Source organism: Fusarium phalaenopsidis (genome assembly GCF_050370095.1).
Source record: "Fusarium phalaenopsidis strain FUZ10S chromosome Unknown contig_32286, whole genome shotgun sequence".
NCBI lineage: Eukaryota > Fungi > Ascomycota > Sordariomycetes > Hypocreales > Nectriaceae > Fusarium > Fusarium phalaenopsidis.
In genome coordinates, this window is record NW_028145413.1 from 2,388,078 (window position 1) to 2,402,933 (window position 14,856).

Genomic DNA, 14,856 nt, shown 5'->3' on the forward strand with positions numbered 1-14,856 from the left:
TCGTCTCTTGCAAAAGTACTTTGCACAGTATTTCAGGTTCCTTGTTCCCAAATTCATACCCAACGTTTACCGCCATCAGCCTCAATGAAGTTACTACATGTCACTCTATTCTTGATCTCAGCATGGAAGATCACGCTTGTATCTGTGCCAACACTTTCCATGTATTCGGGCAGTTTTCGCAAGTTGAATGCAAGGCTACAATAGTTGGGCGGCACAATGCAATAGCCAAAAGCTCGTTGTTGCACACCCACTGACTAAAACATTCCGGGTGGCTTGCGGCAACATCATAACGGTAACACATCCAGCAAGCACCTGGATAAAACGCAACAGGAGCATATCAGCAAACACGAACGGTTGAATCTTTTGCTTGTATGTAACTGAATTTACAGTTTGAGGCGCAAAGGAGATGCTTCCATGAGCACATCGACTCATTGCTGAGGGCGGTAGAGCAAATATTTGGAAAGTTAACAACATGGGTCCGAATTACATATTGTAAACAATTATAACAAAATATCTTTTCAAAATAACCGTTATAACTATTATGATATATAAAATTAAATCCATTACTACCTGGAAGGTTTTCTATATTATAAAGATATTTTATGACTAAAAGTTAGCCTAGGCTGCCCAGCCAAGCTAAGGCAATCTAAAACCTTGGAGCTCAGCCAGTCCTCGCCCACCACACCCCCAGTCTCATACAGTACCCAGTCAGGCGCCTGTCGGTCCTCGACAACCTGCAACTCCCAACCATCGCGTTGCATCCATCACAGTTGCAAATAAAACAGACCATCTCTGGCCTTGTTTGTGCAAGGCCAACACTCTTAGCCATGTGGTCCTCTTCTGGGAGCAGCAAGAAGCCCGCTCAGTCGGTGAGTTTTGCCCGCCCTCTTTGTCCTGTCCTCGAGCTTGATGATGCTCACGAGACTCGACGTAATCGGTGCCCTCCTTGCTAACAGCCCCACCGCCGCAGGAGATGGTCCAACTCGGTATGTGCTTGCGATTCCCTCTCCCCACGGGGTCGAGGTGTTTTGAGGTGCAGGTTGCTCGTAACAAGGCCGAATGTGCTGACGATAGATCAATTGCTGCTTGACAGATCGCTCAGAGTATGTCTTGTCCTGTCCTGGCTGTTGTCTGTGCTCGCGCGCTGAAGCATCTCGACCAGGTCCGTATCGCCATTCTGGAGACCGCCTCCAAGAGATAGTCACAGCTCTACCCCTAAGAGGAGTATCACGTCGCCTGGAGGTCATGGCTCTGGCCTCGTGGTCGGCGCCGCCTATTCACACGCCGATATTCTCAAGTTTGACTCCCTGTAAGTCGTCGACCTGGCCGTGAAACATCATGTTCTCTGCCCGCTGATGCCAACCACCAAGAAACCCATCCAGCTCCTCCCGACCAAAGACCCCCCCTTCCTCCTCCTCAACCAAGATCAGAGTCCACGAAGCTTCTCCCCCGCCACGTACAACCCCGAGCAAGGCATCGTCGCCGCCCTACAAGAGTTACATCAACTTCCTCTCCAACACCAACGATGACTGGAAGGCGGACGAAGACGATATGATGGGCTACGAGGACGACGACGGTGATGACTTTGGACTGCCCAGTCTTTCGAGCATGAAGAGGAGGTCGCGGCGCATCGCTACACAGAACAGGGCCGAGTCAAGTACATTATCGCCGACTACAGAGGAGCCTCCCGATGCCCTTCACTCGAGACGGTATTCAAATAGCGCCGATATCGCCGTCGAGCGTCCCGCGCCTACATATCCCATGCCCAAGAAGAGCGAAGGCAAGATACTCCGACCTCAGTATAAGGAGATCCTCAGAGGTGTGTCATGCAGATGGATCAAGATGGACATGGCTGATCATGAATAGACCCTGCCAACGCCCTGCACCTCATCAACTACCCAACCGTCCCCGCGAACGCTACACCAAAGGAAGCCGATGCTATTAATTCTCGAATCACGCGTATCAACAAGTTCAAGAAACTCCTCCAAGCCTCTACCATCTCGCTGCCCGACCTAAGGTCGCTGGCCTGGTCTGGCGTGCCTCAGGAGGTCCGCGCCATGACCTGGCAGCTCCTTCTCAGCTACCTACCTGCAAACAGCGAACGCCGGGTCGCCACATTGGAGAGGAAGCGCAAGGAATATCTCGATGGCGTACGTCAGGCCTTTGAAAGGGGCGGCGGAAATGCTGCGGCCGGTACGACTAGCACAGCCCCTACAGGCAGGACGCGGGGCTTGGATGAGGCAATCTGGCATCAGATCAGCATCGATGTTCCCCGAACAAACCCGCACATCGAGCTGTACAGTTATGAGGCCACTCAGCGGTCGCTAGAGCGCATCCTCTACCTGTGGGCGGTGCGACACCCGGCCAGCGGTTATGTTCAGGGCATCAATGACCTGGTGACGCCATTCTGGCAGGTCTTCCTTGGTATCTACATCGGAGACCCCAATATTGAGTCTGGCATGGACCCAGGACAGCTCCCTAAGTCGGTTCTTGATGCGGTCGAGGCTGACTCCTTCTGGTGCTTGACCAAGCTGCTCGATGGCATCCAGGATCACTACATTGTGGCTCAGCCTGGCATCCAGCGCCAGGTTGCTGCCCTCCGTGATCTCACCGCGCGTATCGACGGCAATTTGTCCAAGCACCTAGAACAAGAGGGCGTCGAGTTTATTCAGTTCAGTTTCCGCTGGATGAACTGTCTCCTGATGAGAGAAATCAGTGTCAAAAACACTATCCGCATGTGGGACACTTATCTGGTTCGTACTCAGCTTATTCACACTTGTTCAAAACTAACCGTCTGCCTAGTCTGAGGAGCAAGGCTTCTCCGAGTTTCACCTCTACGTCTGCGCCGCCTTCCTCGTCAAGTGGTCCGACAAGCTCGTCCGCATGGACTTTCAGGAGATCATGATGTTCCTTCAGTGCCTCCCCACAAAGGACTGGACCGAGAAGGACATTGAATTGCTCCTCAGCGAAGCCTTTATCTGGCAGAGCCTCTTCAAGGGCTCGGCCGCTCATCTCAAGGGTCAGCCAGCCCGTGAGCCCGTTACGAACCTGCAACTCTAGGCTCCTGAAAAAGAAAAATCACCGTCGTCTTCCTAGTAATTCTGCAGCTGCTATGGCGTTGGTTTCTGATTAGTGATGATGGATTGGATGGGGGATTTTGTCTCGTAGCGAAAGCGAGAGTTTGTGAGGTCAGAAGGCCTGTATATATCGGCACATTAATGAGGATGGCAATGAGCATGAGGATGAGCATGACGGTCAAACAACAGCATCATGACCCAGGACAAAGCAAGACCCAAGATGAGTCAAATGCATACGTCGGAGTTGATTCTGCTGCAAAAGAGGTTTTATTTTTCTCCTCTATCGGTGATGGGGATTTTGGTATCATGTTTACTATTTGGGTACAAAGGCTATACCAACTTTTTCTCCAGTTAGAGTATTAAGAGCGAGGGACTCCCTTCTCATCCCATCCATCTCTTTCTTTCCTACTCGCTCGCTTGCTTGCTTGATCCTATTCATCCAACGTCATTTGGTATTGTACAGGCGGTTTGCTTCGGGTACATGGGTATGCCTCCTTCATGTATGTATGTATATGGACGCACCCCGGATGATGATGATAAACGCCCACCCTCGCGTATCGAATGCCATCCACATTATCCTCGAGATATCCCGCCCCTTGTGAGCGCATCATCCAACTCCGAACGCCAGGCCGTGATAATTAGTATATACGTGAGCACCCTGCAGCCAGAATCCTCAACCTGGGGGTTATCCTGCCCAGGGGAGTGCCGTATAGGTGCCAAAGAATCGATTCCGCTTTCAGCTCATCGATGAGATTCCACCAGGTCCTTGATGAACCCTAATCTTTCGCGATCTTCGTCGCAGACTCGCGCCCACTCGAGTAGTAGACGCCAGGTGTAGAGTGCCATGTCTTCACGCCGCAGAACCTGTCCAGCCCACTCCTTACCCTTCTCAGCGATGTAACGGGCAGCCGTGTCGCCACCGGCCGCGTCATCGGTGAAGAACTCGAGAATGGCGTAAAGGTCCTGGAACGTGTTGTCAAATGGCACAAAGTGAACCCACGGGGTCAGACGGTCGTCGTGCCACTCAGCATAGACGGTGGCCTTGAGTGGCATGCTCGAGGAGCGCAAGAAACCACGGAATCGAGCGCTGAACGAGTTGCCGTCGGTGTCGGGGAGGAACTTGTATTTATACTGCTCCTTCATGGGCATGTACTTGACTTCATGGAAGTAGGGGTTAAGATGGCCGCAACGATCATCGCAAAGCATGCGAGCGAAGCCGCAGTTCGCAAACTTCTCGAGCCACTTGCCAATCGATTTAGAAGAGCGATGAGTGCTGTTGTACTGATCGTGTGATGGCAACTGGAAAGTCTTTGGCTTCACACCGCCATTCTCGACGCTATCGACATAGGTGCCGTTGAGCATCTGCATGAGCCGATGGCGGTGGAAGCGATGCCATTTATCGGCCGTGGCTCGACCGCCAGAAGCATCGCCTCGCCAGACAATGCCCGTCTTCTTCGCATGCCATGCAGGTCCCATCTTTTCACCTCCAGAGTAGAACTCATTGTCGGTAAGATACATGGCTCCAGGGATAAGCATCTCGTTGTTCATGGGGAGCTTGGATCCGCCAAACATGGGAATCAGCTCCTTGGAGGTGGACAGACTAAGAGGCTGGACGAAGCTACCATGCATCTGGCGAAGATGCGGTTGCAGGCAAGGGTCCTGAGCGGCAGTCCAGTTCTTGATATAGCCCTTGTAGGCGTAAGGGGCGTTCCAGTCTGTGGGGTAGTCGACGGGACCTTTGAGATCGGAGACTTGCTGAGCATTGCGCGATGGAGTGTTGGGGTCACACGTCACACGGGCAAGCTCCCAGTAGTTGTGTGAGCTATTGTACCACGTTGGGTCGTACGGCTGAGGCTTCTCGGCATCTAGTTTGGCAAGGCTCTTGAACTCGGTCATGACCTCCTTTACCGGAGGCATGCGCCGGTTGCTACCCTCCTGATCCACAAGCTTGGAAAGCTCTTCAAACGGAACGAGAAGGCGAGGCTCATCCATGTAATTAATTGGCATGTCAACGTCGGGCAATTCCTTGGCAAAGTCTTTGACAAGGTCGGTCCATAGCTGGAGCCATGGGACGCGGTCTTTGGTATCGCCTACGCCGGTGGCCTCGCCGTTGCGAACCTTGACGACCCAGTGCCAGGCAGATGCGCGTCGAGCAAGTGTTTGAGGGTCGAGCGCCCAGTATGGAGTCAAGTCTTTGTATATGCGATCAAAGTAGTCCTCGACAATGACGGCATCCGAGGCCATGGCGGCCTCGATCCACTTGTCGAAGCCTGGAGGTGGGTGACGGCCGCGACGGATGCGATACCGTTCGGCGGCGTCATGGAGGTTGTAACTGCGCTTTGTAAGAAGGGTCTCATGGCGTGCGCGAGCGTCGGCCATGAGCTTCTTGATCGGATGCTTGGGGCCTATGGTGACGGGCCCCTTTGGTTCGGTAACGTCCCAGCCCTGGCTGCTGGTCCATAGTAGGTAGTTTGTGATCGCGAAGCATACGATGAATGCTGTGCTGAGATAACGGAAGACTAGGCGAGAAGGCCAGGCCGATAGCCATTGCTTGAGTCGCGGCCACATGACGAGCATGGGGGAGGAATTAGGAGGCGAGGCGGGGAAGTCGGAGGGTCTATGCGCGCCACGGAGGAGCAAGATATCGAAGCATCGATGGACGGGAGCTCAGCGAGCGCAGCAAGAGGGCATTGTCGGAGGAGTGGGTGAGAGGAAGGATTCGGTTCGCTTAGACTTTTGCGCCGGCCGGAGATGTACGTGTGGTGGAAGTCTCGGGAGTATCGTAGATGGCGTCGGATGCTCTTCGCAGGAGTACAAGAAGCCGAGGAATCGAAGAAAAGGGGAGGAAAACAAGAAAGAAGGAGAAACGATCTGAATACGTTGGTTGACAGAACAAGGAAGAGTGAGGTGAGGTGAGTTGAGATTGTGGTGTTGAGTGGTCAGGTGGAACGGGAAGGAGTCCCGGACAAGTCAAGTCAAGCCAAGTCCCTGCCCTGTCGAGTCGAGGTCCTGGTGGAAACTTGGACTGCCCAGGAAATCGCCGCGAGGTTGCAAGTCGAAGCTTAGTGGATGGGAGGCGCTGGGAGGCTTTGATAGTTGGAAGGATGGTGCGCTAGAGCGTGGAGAAGGTCAGAAGGCCCGCTGCAGTTTTTGCGGAGCCACATGAAGCTTGACAATCAAGGGGAGCAGGGGGAGCATCCATGTTCATGAGCACCTGGAGCAGGGACCGCTGCACTGCGGGCAGTCTTCCAGGATTCGTTCGTTGCGGTAGAGACCGCTAACTGGCCCAGGTAGCCCGGTACAGTAGGCGCTGCGTGCTGTGTGCCCCGGCCATGGGCCATGGGCGGGCATGGATCTAATAAGAGGAACAGGCTCTCAGTAGCATCCACCACCAGATGGATCCCAGTCTGGTGCATGTGCTGATGGGGTGAATCCTCCCAGGCATTCTGCAGTGGCTGAAGGGGGAACCCAATGTGTCGAGAGAGCCGAGGACCTCTTGTTGGTTCCAATTGCGAGCATGCGCCGAACAGTTGCCAACCTGGGTAGGTAGATATTTGATTGAACAAAGTAAACGAACGCTGCGCTGTGTGTGTGTTTCATCAAACCCAACGCCAAAGCTTCCTCTCGCTCTCTGGTCCGCAGTGGCTTGCCGCAAAGTGCAACATGACCAACAAGGCCCCCCCTTTCGCCGCATACTACTCTGCGCCGTACCCATCACCTGCATAAAGAAATTGAAGCCCTCAGGAGCAGAATAGGGGAACCCCAAGTCTCAGAACGACAAAAATATGGCGGTGGCCAGAGCCGTGCCCTGAGAAGTGATTGGCTTGGCGGCGTCAGTCTCGGCCAACAGAATGCCATGTGTCTGAGATGGAAGCCTCTTTCTTGTCTCTCGGGATGTTGGGCGTAGTGCTCAAGTGGCCATTGGAGAACAGGGAAACCCCCCACAAATGCCGTCTTCGAATCCGGCTTGGTTGGTGTTGCAGATTGGGTTTGGAGGCTTCGTACCTGCGTATTAAGGTGCCGCGTTTGCCAGCTCTACCATGTAATTAGTGCCCAGAGTGGCTGCGCTTGCAAGGCCTCACATGATATTGCTTCGGACTGCAAATATGCTTGCTTTATGATTTTTAGCCTTAATAACCTAAAATATTATGTTAAAAGGATGATCAGATGGAGGATTTAATAAGAAACAGTTGCAAGCCTATTTCTTGAAGATGCCCAAAGACATATATCCACGGCCAAACCTTACTGGCACAGATTTCTGAACATGGCCGTGTCCGCGCATGGTCATGGCAAAAGTCAAAAGAAATCAAGATTGAAAACTCCTATCCGTCCTCTGGCGTGTTGGCTATTTTATCCCCTCCCTTCCAATATACTATTATACATCGTTCTGCCTTGGCAAGAAACGCGCCCTTCTCCTTATCACAGCCGGGGCCCTGAACATGGAAAGAAAAAAAACAAGAGAAAGCAGAGCATCAGTATCAGAACCCGACGTAGCCACGAGAGTTGCCATCGACCCCATGAGTCTCCTCGACCTCAATCTCGAAATGCTTGGGCTGCTCAGATCGCCGAGACGGTCCCATGGTGGATGCACTTCCCGGCTCCTAATAGGGAGCAAAGCCTCGACCACGGCCCCGATAACCACCGCGGTAGCCTCCTCGAGGGAAGCTGCCTCTGCCGTGGAATCCTCGACCTCCGCGGAAGCCTCCACGACCGCGGCCCCGGCTCATGCCTGGGATGTTGGTGCGCTTGGGTGTCACCTTGATGTTGCGCCCTTTGAACACGCTCTCGTTAAGGACGAGGGCCTGGGCGACCAGGCTGGGCTCGGTGAACTCGACATAGGCGTACCTGAAACCTCATGTGTCAGCAATCGATAGACCGTCAAAGGGTGACCTGCCAACGTACCCCTTCGGTTGTCCAGTAAACTTGTCAAGCAAGATGGTGACTCGGTTGATAGAGCCGCAGCTCTGGAAGTGAGCCTGGATCTCCTCGGGCGAGGCAGAGTAGTCGACGTTGCCCACAAAGATGCTGCGTGCATCGATCGACTCCTTGTCATCTGCCAGATCGGCCGACTGCTGTTCTAGAGTAGCCTGCATCTCTCGGAGCTTCTTGGCCTCCTCCTCCATTTCCGCTACCCGGCGCTTCATGGCAGTGATCTCTTCCTAGGGCGCCTCGTCAGTTCCTTCTTCAATCCACCTCTTTGCGCGCCTCACGCACCTCCTCGTTCGCATTCATCTCGGTTTCCGGCTCGTGCTCGTGCTCGTGCTCATGCTCATGCTCATGCTCGTGCTCGGCCGTGGGCTTCTCCTCCGGTTTGCCCGAGTCCGACATGTTTGCAGCAACGAGATTCGGTCTAATAATAGGTATCGAGTCGAGGAGGAATTCTGCGTGAGTAGGCGTTAGCGGATGTTGACTGGTCGCAAAGGAGCAAAAGGCGTCCATCGGAGATGCAGACGCGCCCTTGTCGTCATGGACGTCGCAAGCTGCAGAAAGGATCAGAAGACACAAGACCAGAAGAATACGTACCACTCCAAAAAGCACCTTGCGCAACGCTGTAGAATGCAAGGCGACAAACGTCCGAGCAGTAAATCGGACAGAAAGGGCTGGTGTTGAGAGAAAGGATTGAAGATGATCAGGGCAAAGCAAGAACAATGGTGTCCCCTGCAGCCTTTGCTCGTAGGTACTCCGTAGGCAGGTAGGTACCTATGCCTTCACTGTGGCTTGCATTCATCAGGCTGAGGAGCCCCGCCTGTTTTTGACTCGCGCTGCTGTTCCATTGGGCAGCCTGTGGCTTAGTCATCACAACAACTTAGCCTTTGAGCTCCGCATCAGAACGACCACGACAGATCCAACACCTTCTCAACACACTCTGTGTACTCCAATTCTATCCCCTCGACTCTTTCAATCCTGCACCTCGGTCTTCACACACCCTTCCTTGATTCTACGCGTGGGCTTTGAGCCCTCGGCAAAGTTGCGCGTGACTTCTATCCGTTCGGACTCTCTTATCACGACTTGGGCCTTTGCGCCAGACCCCAGCCGTCACCATGACCGAGCCCGAGAACTTCGAGGATGATCTCTTCGCCGACCTGTAAGCCACTATCAACTCGCACATGAGCCATCGATTTTGTATCCCAAAGCAACATTCAAGCTGATACTCTCCAAGTTACGACGATAACGACGCTTCCAAGGCGGCACCTCCCCCCGTAGCCGCAGCTCCGCCAGCCCCGGAAGTCCAACCAACCAACACCAATAACAATGACCAAGATGGGCCGTATCAGCATCAAGACACGGGAGGTGATGAACACATGATGCAGGATCAAGATGACGATGATGATGACGTCGATTTCAACCTTGGCGGAGGAGGCTCTACAGGAGCTGGTCACACAAGCCAAGTTGCTGCTCATGACGATGTCCCAACACCTCCGCCGTACGGAACTGTACACAAGGCAAGTGCCAAGGAAGACGGGTAAGTTTCTTCTGTCCCATTCCCTGTGATTTGTATCCCCATCTGCCCTAGAGCAAGTATTGCGGTTTGCCTTTGGTCGCGTGCTTGCAGCCTGGATTGTAATGGCAGCTGCCATTTGGCCACGTAGCAGTGGCTGTTCTGTTGGGTGCTACTCAGACATCTCGGAAGTTGGCTTGGCTGGAAAGGTTCGCGGTCAAATGAAGAGAAGAGGCGTGGCATTCAGAGACATCAACCCGGCAAGACTCAAAACGGAGGAACTATCTATCGTCAGCCGAGTCGAGAGGACTTGGGATCAAGAACTATGATCAAATGAGACGAGGCATCCAGCAATTCCAAGATGTCAGGTCTGATTAGGACCAAGATGCTTGAGACCAAGAGGAGGATTTCAGTGTCAGACTTGGGAACTCGCCTTGTGGATACTCCCGAGAAAGAATCAGCCGGCCCTAGTCAAGACGAAAGACCCTGCTTCCGTCTTTCATAGCCATCAGTCGCAGAGATCTTATGAGCCAGTCAGAACGGTCAGACGTTCTCCTTGCTATAGCGAGATTTTGCAGCGAATAGCGCTCGAGGCCAGTACCTAGCAAGACAGAGAGAAGAGTCAAGACGATAGCACAAGACGAACAAATATTCGACCAAGCTGATCTGGCATCTCTCGCTGCGTTGTCTGCGACATCTTGCGACTACCATGGCGATTCATGAACAACATTCGCCAACCATCAATCAACTGGACCCCTGACCATGGGGTCTCGGGAGTTTCACATCGCCAAACTTCAACACAAAACGCCAAGAGCCGAGGGATACTCCATGAGGAACAAGTCTTTCCTGGTCCTGAACTGCCTGTCTACGCCATTGTTGTCACGCAAGCTCACATAACCTGCCTCACGCATGTGGAGCCTCGTGGACAGCAGCAGACTTGACACCATTCATGTTGACCGCCCTGCCAAACCGCGGCCTAAGGCACCTGTTGTCGCAATATCAGATGCCAAAATCAAGCTGTTCGTGTTCAGCCCACGTGGAAGGAGAAGGCCCAAGAAAGAACTCTACATCATGACCCTGTCTGATGCAAGCCACCATGCCACAGCCAGGGACCAACAAGCTTGCTGCAGCCAATACGACCCATGTCTTGCAACCGCTTTTACTCACCATATCACCAAATTGGGGTACAAGAGTTAGTTATTCGCGTACTGACATGTTTAAATAGTAAGATGTTCATTGGCGGTCTCAACTGGGAGACAACGGATCGTAAGTGGCCCAGAATTACCTCGGAGTACGGTGTATCCTGACCCTTGATAGAATCCCTACGAGACTACTTTTCACAGTTTGGCGAGGTTGTTGAGTGCACCGTCATGAGAGATAGCAGCACAGGACGGTCACGAGGTTTTGGTTTCCTCACCTTCAAGGACGCCAAGACGGTCAACATTGTCATGGTCAAGGAGCATTTCCTGGATGGGAAGATTGTCAGTTGTTTCTGTCCCTTGAAGAACTTACAACAGGCTAATACCGCAGCAGATCGACCCCAAGCGTGCTATTCCCCGTGATGAACAGGAAAAGACGAGCAAGATCTTTGTAGGAGGTGTCAGTCAAGAGACGACCGACCAGGAGTTTAAGGAGTACTTTGCCCAATTCGGTCGCGTTGTGGATGCGACCCTCATGATGGACAAGGACACAGGTCGACCACGAGGATTCGGCTTTGTCACATTTGAGAGTGAAGCCGGTGTCGACGCCTGCATCAATGTGCCCTTAGAGATCCATGGAAAGCCCATCGAGGTCAAGAAGGCCCAGCCCCGAGGCAACCTCCGAGAGGAGGAGGAGGCTTCCCGACGCAACAAGTTCAGAAAGGATGGCGATCAGTCCAACCAGGGATCCATGGGCCAGCAGATGGGCAACAACGGCATGACGCCCCAGGCCATGGCCCAGTACTTCCAGCGCATGCAGCAGTACTTTGCCATGATGCAGTCGCAGATGGCCATGAGCCGAGGAATGCCCATGAACCCAGGCATGTGGCAGAACATGATGCAGATGCAGCAAATGCAGCAGCAGATGATGGGCCGTGGCGGCGGAGCCAATGGGCAGAACATGATGAACAACATGACGCCTCAGATGATGCAGCAGATGCAACAGCAGATGATGCAACAACAGGGCCAGCAGGGTGGCCAGGATAACTCAGCTGCCGCGGGAGGCGCCAGCGGAGGAGGTGGCGGTCGAGGATTTGACAACTTTAACCAATACCAACAACAGCCTCAGGGAGGTCGTCGCGGCGGCCGTGGCGGTGGTTACGGTGGCGGCGGCGGACACGGAGGCTACAACATGGGAGGCGGCGGCGGAGCTCCGACTTCATGGGAGGGCATGTATGACGATGTCCCTCAGCCGAACCCCAACCAAGGCGGCGGTGGCTTCCATCGCAGTGGAAGTGCCGGCGGGAACCCTGATCCCCAGCACGCACCCCCAGCCAACGCTCCTACGGGACCCAAGAATGCCGGCAAGCCAGGTGCCAACTACCGCGGAGGCGGACGAGGCGGCAACCGTGGATTCCACCCATACTCGCGATAAAGACGGACGGTACATCAGAGTTGGCGTTTGTCACGCAGGAGTCGGTTGGCTACCGACGCTGCGGAGAAGTCGATCGGGACGGACAGGGCTACACAGGTGTACAATACCACAGAACCCTTTGTTGTTTCTTCATGGTTTTTTCAGGGACTCTGCGACTTATTCTTTCTTCCCTTTTGTTTTCTGATTTTCAACAATGGGTGGTTTTTCTTTCAGTAAAGCCAGGTTAGGCTAAATCACAGGGGTAACCAGGGAGGTGAATGAATTTGCGCGGGATAGTCTGCAGTAATTTTAACATCAAACAACCAACATATTATCCGATTATGAAGCAAGTGATTAAGTTTCCTCAATGTAGAGGCCCTAAGTTTGAGGGGTTTACTGGCACGACGAGATAATGGCTAAGTTGGCTCATGAGAATAGTCGAAGCATCAAGACGCATACAAGAGTCACATTTGGCAATGCCATTTATGTAGGAGGTCCATTGCTCACACGACGAAGGCTCCCTGAGAAGACCAGATTGGTAAAGCACTAGTGTTTGTACTTTGGTTGCTTATTATTGTTTTACACCGCTCAACGCTTGGATATTATATACACTCGGAATCAAAACGCTCTTAAACCCCATCATTTCACTAATCCCGAGAAGCCATCTAGCAAGTCTCGGAGAAGGAATCGGCCTTGCAGGAGGTGCCGTCAGGGCCGCTGCTGAGCTTGGTGGGCTCAGAGCCATCAGAGTTACCCTCGAAGAGATCGCAGGTCTTGCCAGAGTCCTGGCAAGAGTTGCTGATGGTGCAGGTGTCGCCGTAGTTAGTGTTGACTTGAAACATGTCAGCTGTGAAGCCTTTTCACAATAAGGGGTAAACTTACTGCCGCAGAGAACACCACCGTCGACAGCGGCAATGTTTTCAATGACAACGTTGCGGGGGCCACCGTTGTCCTTGCAGTTACCGCAAGCTCGGACAAGCTTGCCGTAGTCCTCGACGTAAAAGTCGGAGATCTCGACGGTGCCGCGGCCGTTGAACTGGACGACCTTGTCGGAGGCGTGGAAAGCACCGCCACCGCGGATGATGGAGGTGCCAGACTTTTGCTTGAGGGTGATGGCGTCCTCGCAGACGTCCTCGAACCAGACGTTCTCGAGAGTGCAGGTGCCCTTGCAGTGGACACCCTCAGCCTGGCCGGGGCCGATGATTACGTTGCGGAGGGTGGCGCCATCCTCGAGGATGAACATAGCGTCAGCCTCACCGGTCTCGGTCTGGTCCTTGCAGACAGCGGCTGGAGATGTGTTAGGTAGGTAGAAATGGATGGTATGTGAGGAGTCTTACGGGATCGGTCGTAGTACATCATGCCACCGTCGAGCTCGCCGGAGACGGGGATGGCAGTAGCGGCGTTGGTAGAGCCGCTGGAGGCGGGAATGGTTCGGGTGATGCCACCAGAGCCGGAGCCGGAGCCCGATCCGCTGCCGGATCCAGAGGTGGGAGCAGCAGCGGCGCTGGTAGGCTCGACGACGGGGGTAGACTCCTCATCGCCACCCTCCTCAGCGGGCTGGGAGGGAACAGCAGGAACGGAGGTCTCGACAGGAGCGGACTCCTCGTCATCACCCTCCTCCTCGGCAGGCTGCGAGGGAACAACGGGAGCGGAAGTCTCTACGGGAGAGGTCTCATCGTCGTTGTTCTCCTCCTCCTCCTCGACAGAGGAAACCTCGGTGGCAGGGGCCTCGGTGGACTCGGGAACCTCGACCTCCTGAGCGGGAGGGTTGGAGCCAGAGTTTCCACCCTGAGCGCCAGGGATACACTGGCTGTACCACTCATTCATCTCGACACAGGTAGAGCCATCAGCACAGTCGGTCTCTCCGGTAAAGGCACCTCCACCGCACTGGCCGTAGATCTGAACGGCAGCAAAGGCCGTGCCAAGGTTGGCAACTGCAAGAAGGGTAGAAGTTCGCATCTTGAAATAGGTAAGTAGTGAATGGATAGGTATTATCGGGCGTTTATAAGGCTGAAACAAGGTTATAGATAAAGTTGTTGTGAAAGAATGTGGTCAGCGGGCCTGCCCGAAGCTACCAAACAAGTAATGAAAGAAAGCTGCAAAGAAAGTCCTGGTTTGTCACTCAGAAAGAAGATCTCCTATCAACCTAGGGCAAAGCGTGCCTTATATATAACAATAACCATCACCACATATACCCCCAGTCCCTGAATGAATTTGAGCATAAACACCAACCGAAGATCCCGAGACGTTAGGCGACGATGCCACCGCTGGGGTGACTGTGATGGCCAGGTGGACGTGAGCAAAGCCTCCAATGAGACACTGCAAAGATGTCTCCCTGGCCTTGGCTGTCAGTCGAGGCCAAGCTTAAACAGCCCTTCTCCAGACGTGATTTAAGCTTGGCTCTCAGCTTGTTTGAAGTCGGGCAGTTGGGATTGGCGGACTTTCTAGAAACCGTCATGCTTGTTGTCGAAGGTGGGTAAGGGGCAACTATGCATCCTGGTTAAGCATGAAACTGGTGGAGGCAAAAAGAACCAACAGTTCGGCTAGCGATGTGATAAGATGTCCGAGTGTTTGCTTTGGTTTCACTTGAAACGAGCTGAAGAAGGCATAAGGTTTATCCCCGAGTTTGGAATATATAAGCATGAAGTTGAAATAACAGAGTCTTGGCGGGCAAATGAGAGTTACCAGCGGAGAATAACAACACCAGCAACACACGTCGAGACCCGCTGTTGGTTCTTGTTGTTGGTTCACTCAGAGACAGACACCCTGGGGACAATCAGCCAGGAT

The 14,856-nt window shown here is 53.5% G+C and overlaps 5 protein-coding genes across 5 annotated transcripts; 2 read left to right on the forward strand and 3 right to left on the reverse strand.

The window, feature by feature from the left end:
* Positions 1-912: 912 nt before the first annotated feature.
* Positions 913-3,060, forward strand: LRP88_03057 (GTPase-activating protein GYP1; the record flags this gene model as incomplete). Its single annotated transcript, XM_083239687.1, has 5 exons — positions 913-986; positions 1,208-1,309; positions 1,371-1,819; positions 1,867-2,753; positions 2,803-3,060. The coding sequence occupies 5 exons, from the start codon at positions 913-915 to the stop codon at positions 3,058-3,060; spliced, it is 1,770 nt and encodes a 589-aa protein (XP_083104817.1).
* A 758-nt stretch (positions 3,061-3,818) lies between these two features.
* Positions 3,819-5,654, reverse strand: LRP88_03058 (uncharacterized protein; the record flags this gene model as incomplete). The annotated part of the gene is made up of 1 exon (XM_083239688.1): positions 3,819-5,654. One exon carries the CDS (start codon positions 5,652-5,654, stop codon positions 3,819-3,821), a length of 1,836 nt encoding a protein of 611 aa, XP_083104818.1.
* Positions 5,655-7,678: 2,024 nt separating this feature from the next.
* On the reverse strand, positions 7,679-8,405 carry LRP88_03059 (polyadenylate-binding protein; the record flags this gene model as incomplete). The annotated part of the gene is made up of 3 exons (XM_083239689.1): positions 7,679-7,922; positions 7,980-8,236; positions 8,292-8,405. The coding sequence occupies 3 exons, from the start codon at positions 8,403-8,405 to the stop codon at positions 7,679-7,681; spliced, it is 615 nt and encodes a 204-aa protein (XP_083104819.1).
* Positions 8,406-9,118: 713 nt separating this feature from the next.
* On the forward strand, positions 9,119-12,090 carry LRP88_03060 (RNA-binding protein; the record flags this gene model as incomplete). Its single annotated transcript, XM_083239690.1, has 5 exons — positions 9,119-9,162; positions 9,238-9,540; positions 10,742-10,782; positions 10,834-10,997; positions 11,050-12,090. 5 exons carry the CDS (start codon positions 9,119-9,121, stop codon positions 12,088-12,090), a joined length of 1,593 nt encoding a protein of 530 aa, XP_083104820.1.
* A 644-nt stretch (positions 12,091-12,734) lies between these two features.
* Positions 12,735-14,028, reverse strand: LRP88_03061 (pectate lyase-domain-containing protein; the record flags this gene model as incomplete). The annotated part of the gene is made up of 5 exons (XM_083239691.1): positions 12,735-12,901; positions 12,952-13,356; positions 13,407-13,815; positions 13,875-13,887; positions 13,958-14,028. The coding sequence occupies 5 exons, from the start codon at positions 14,026-14,028 to the stop codon at positions 12,735-12,737; spliced, it is 1,065 nt and encodes a 354-aa protein (XP_083104821.1).
* Between the last annotated feature and the right edge of the window lie 828 nt (positions 14,029-14,856).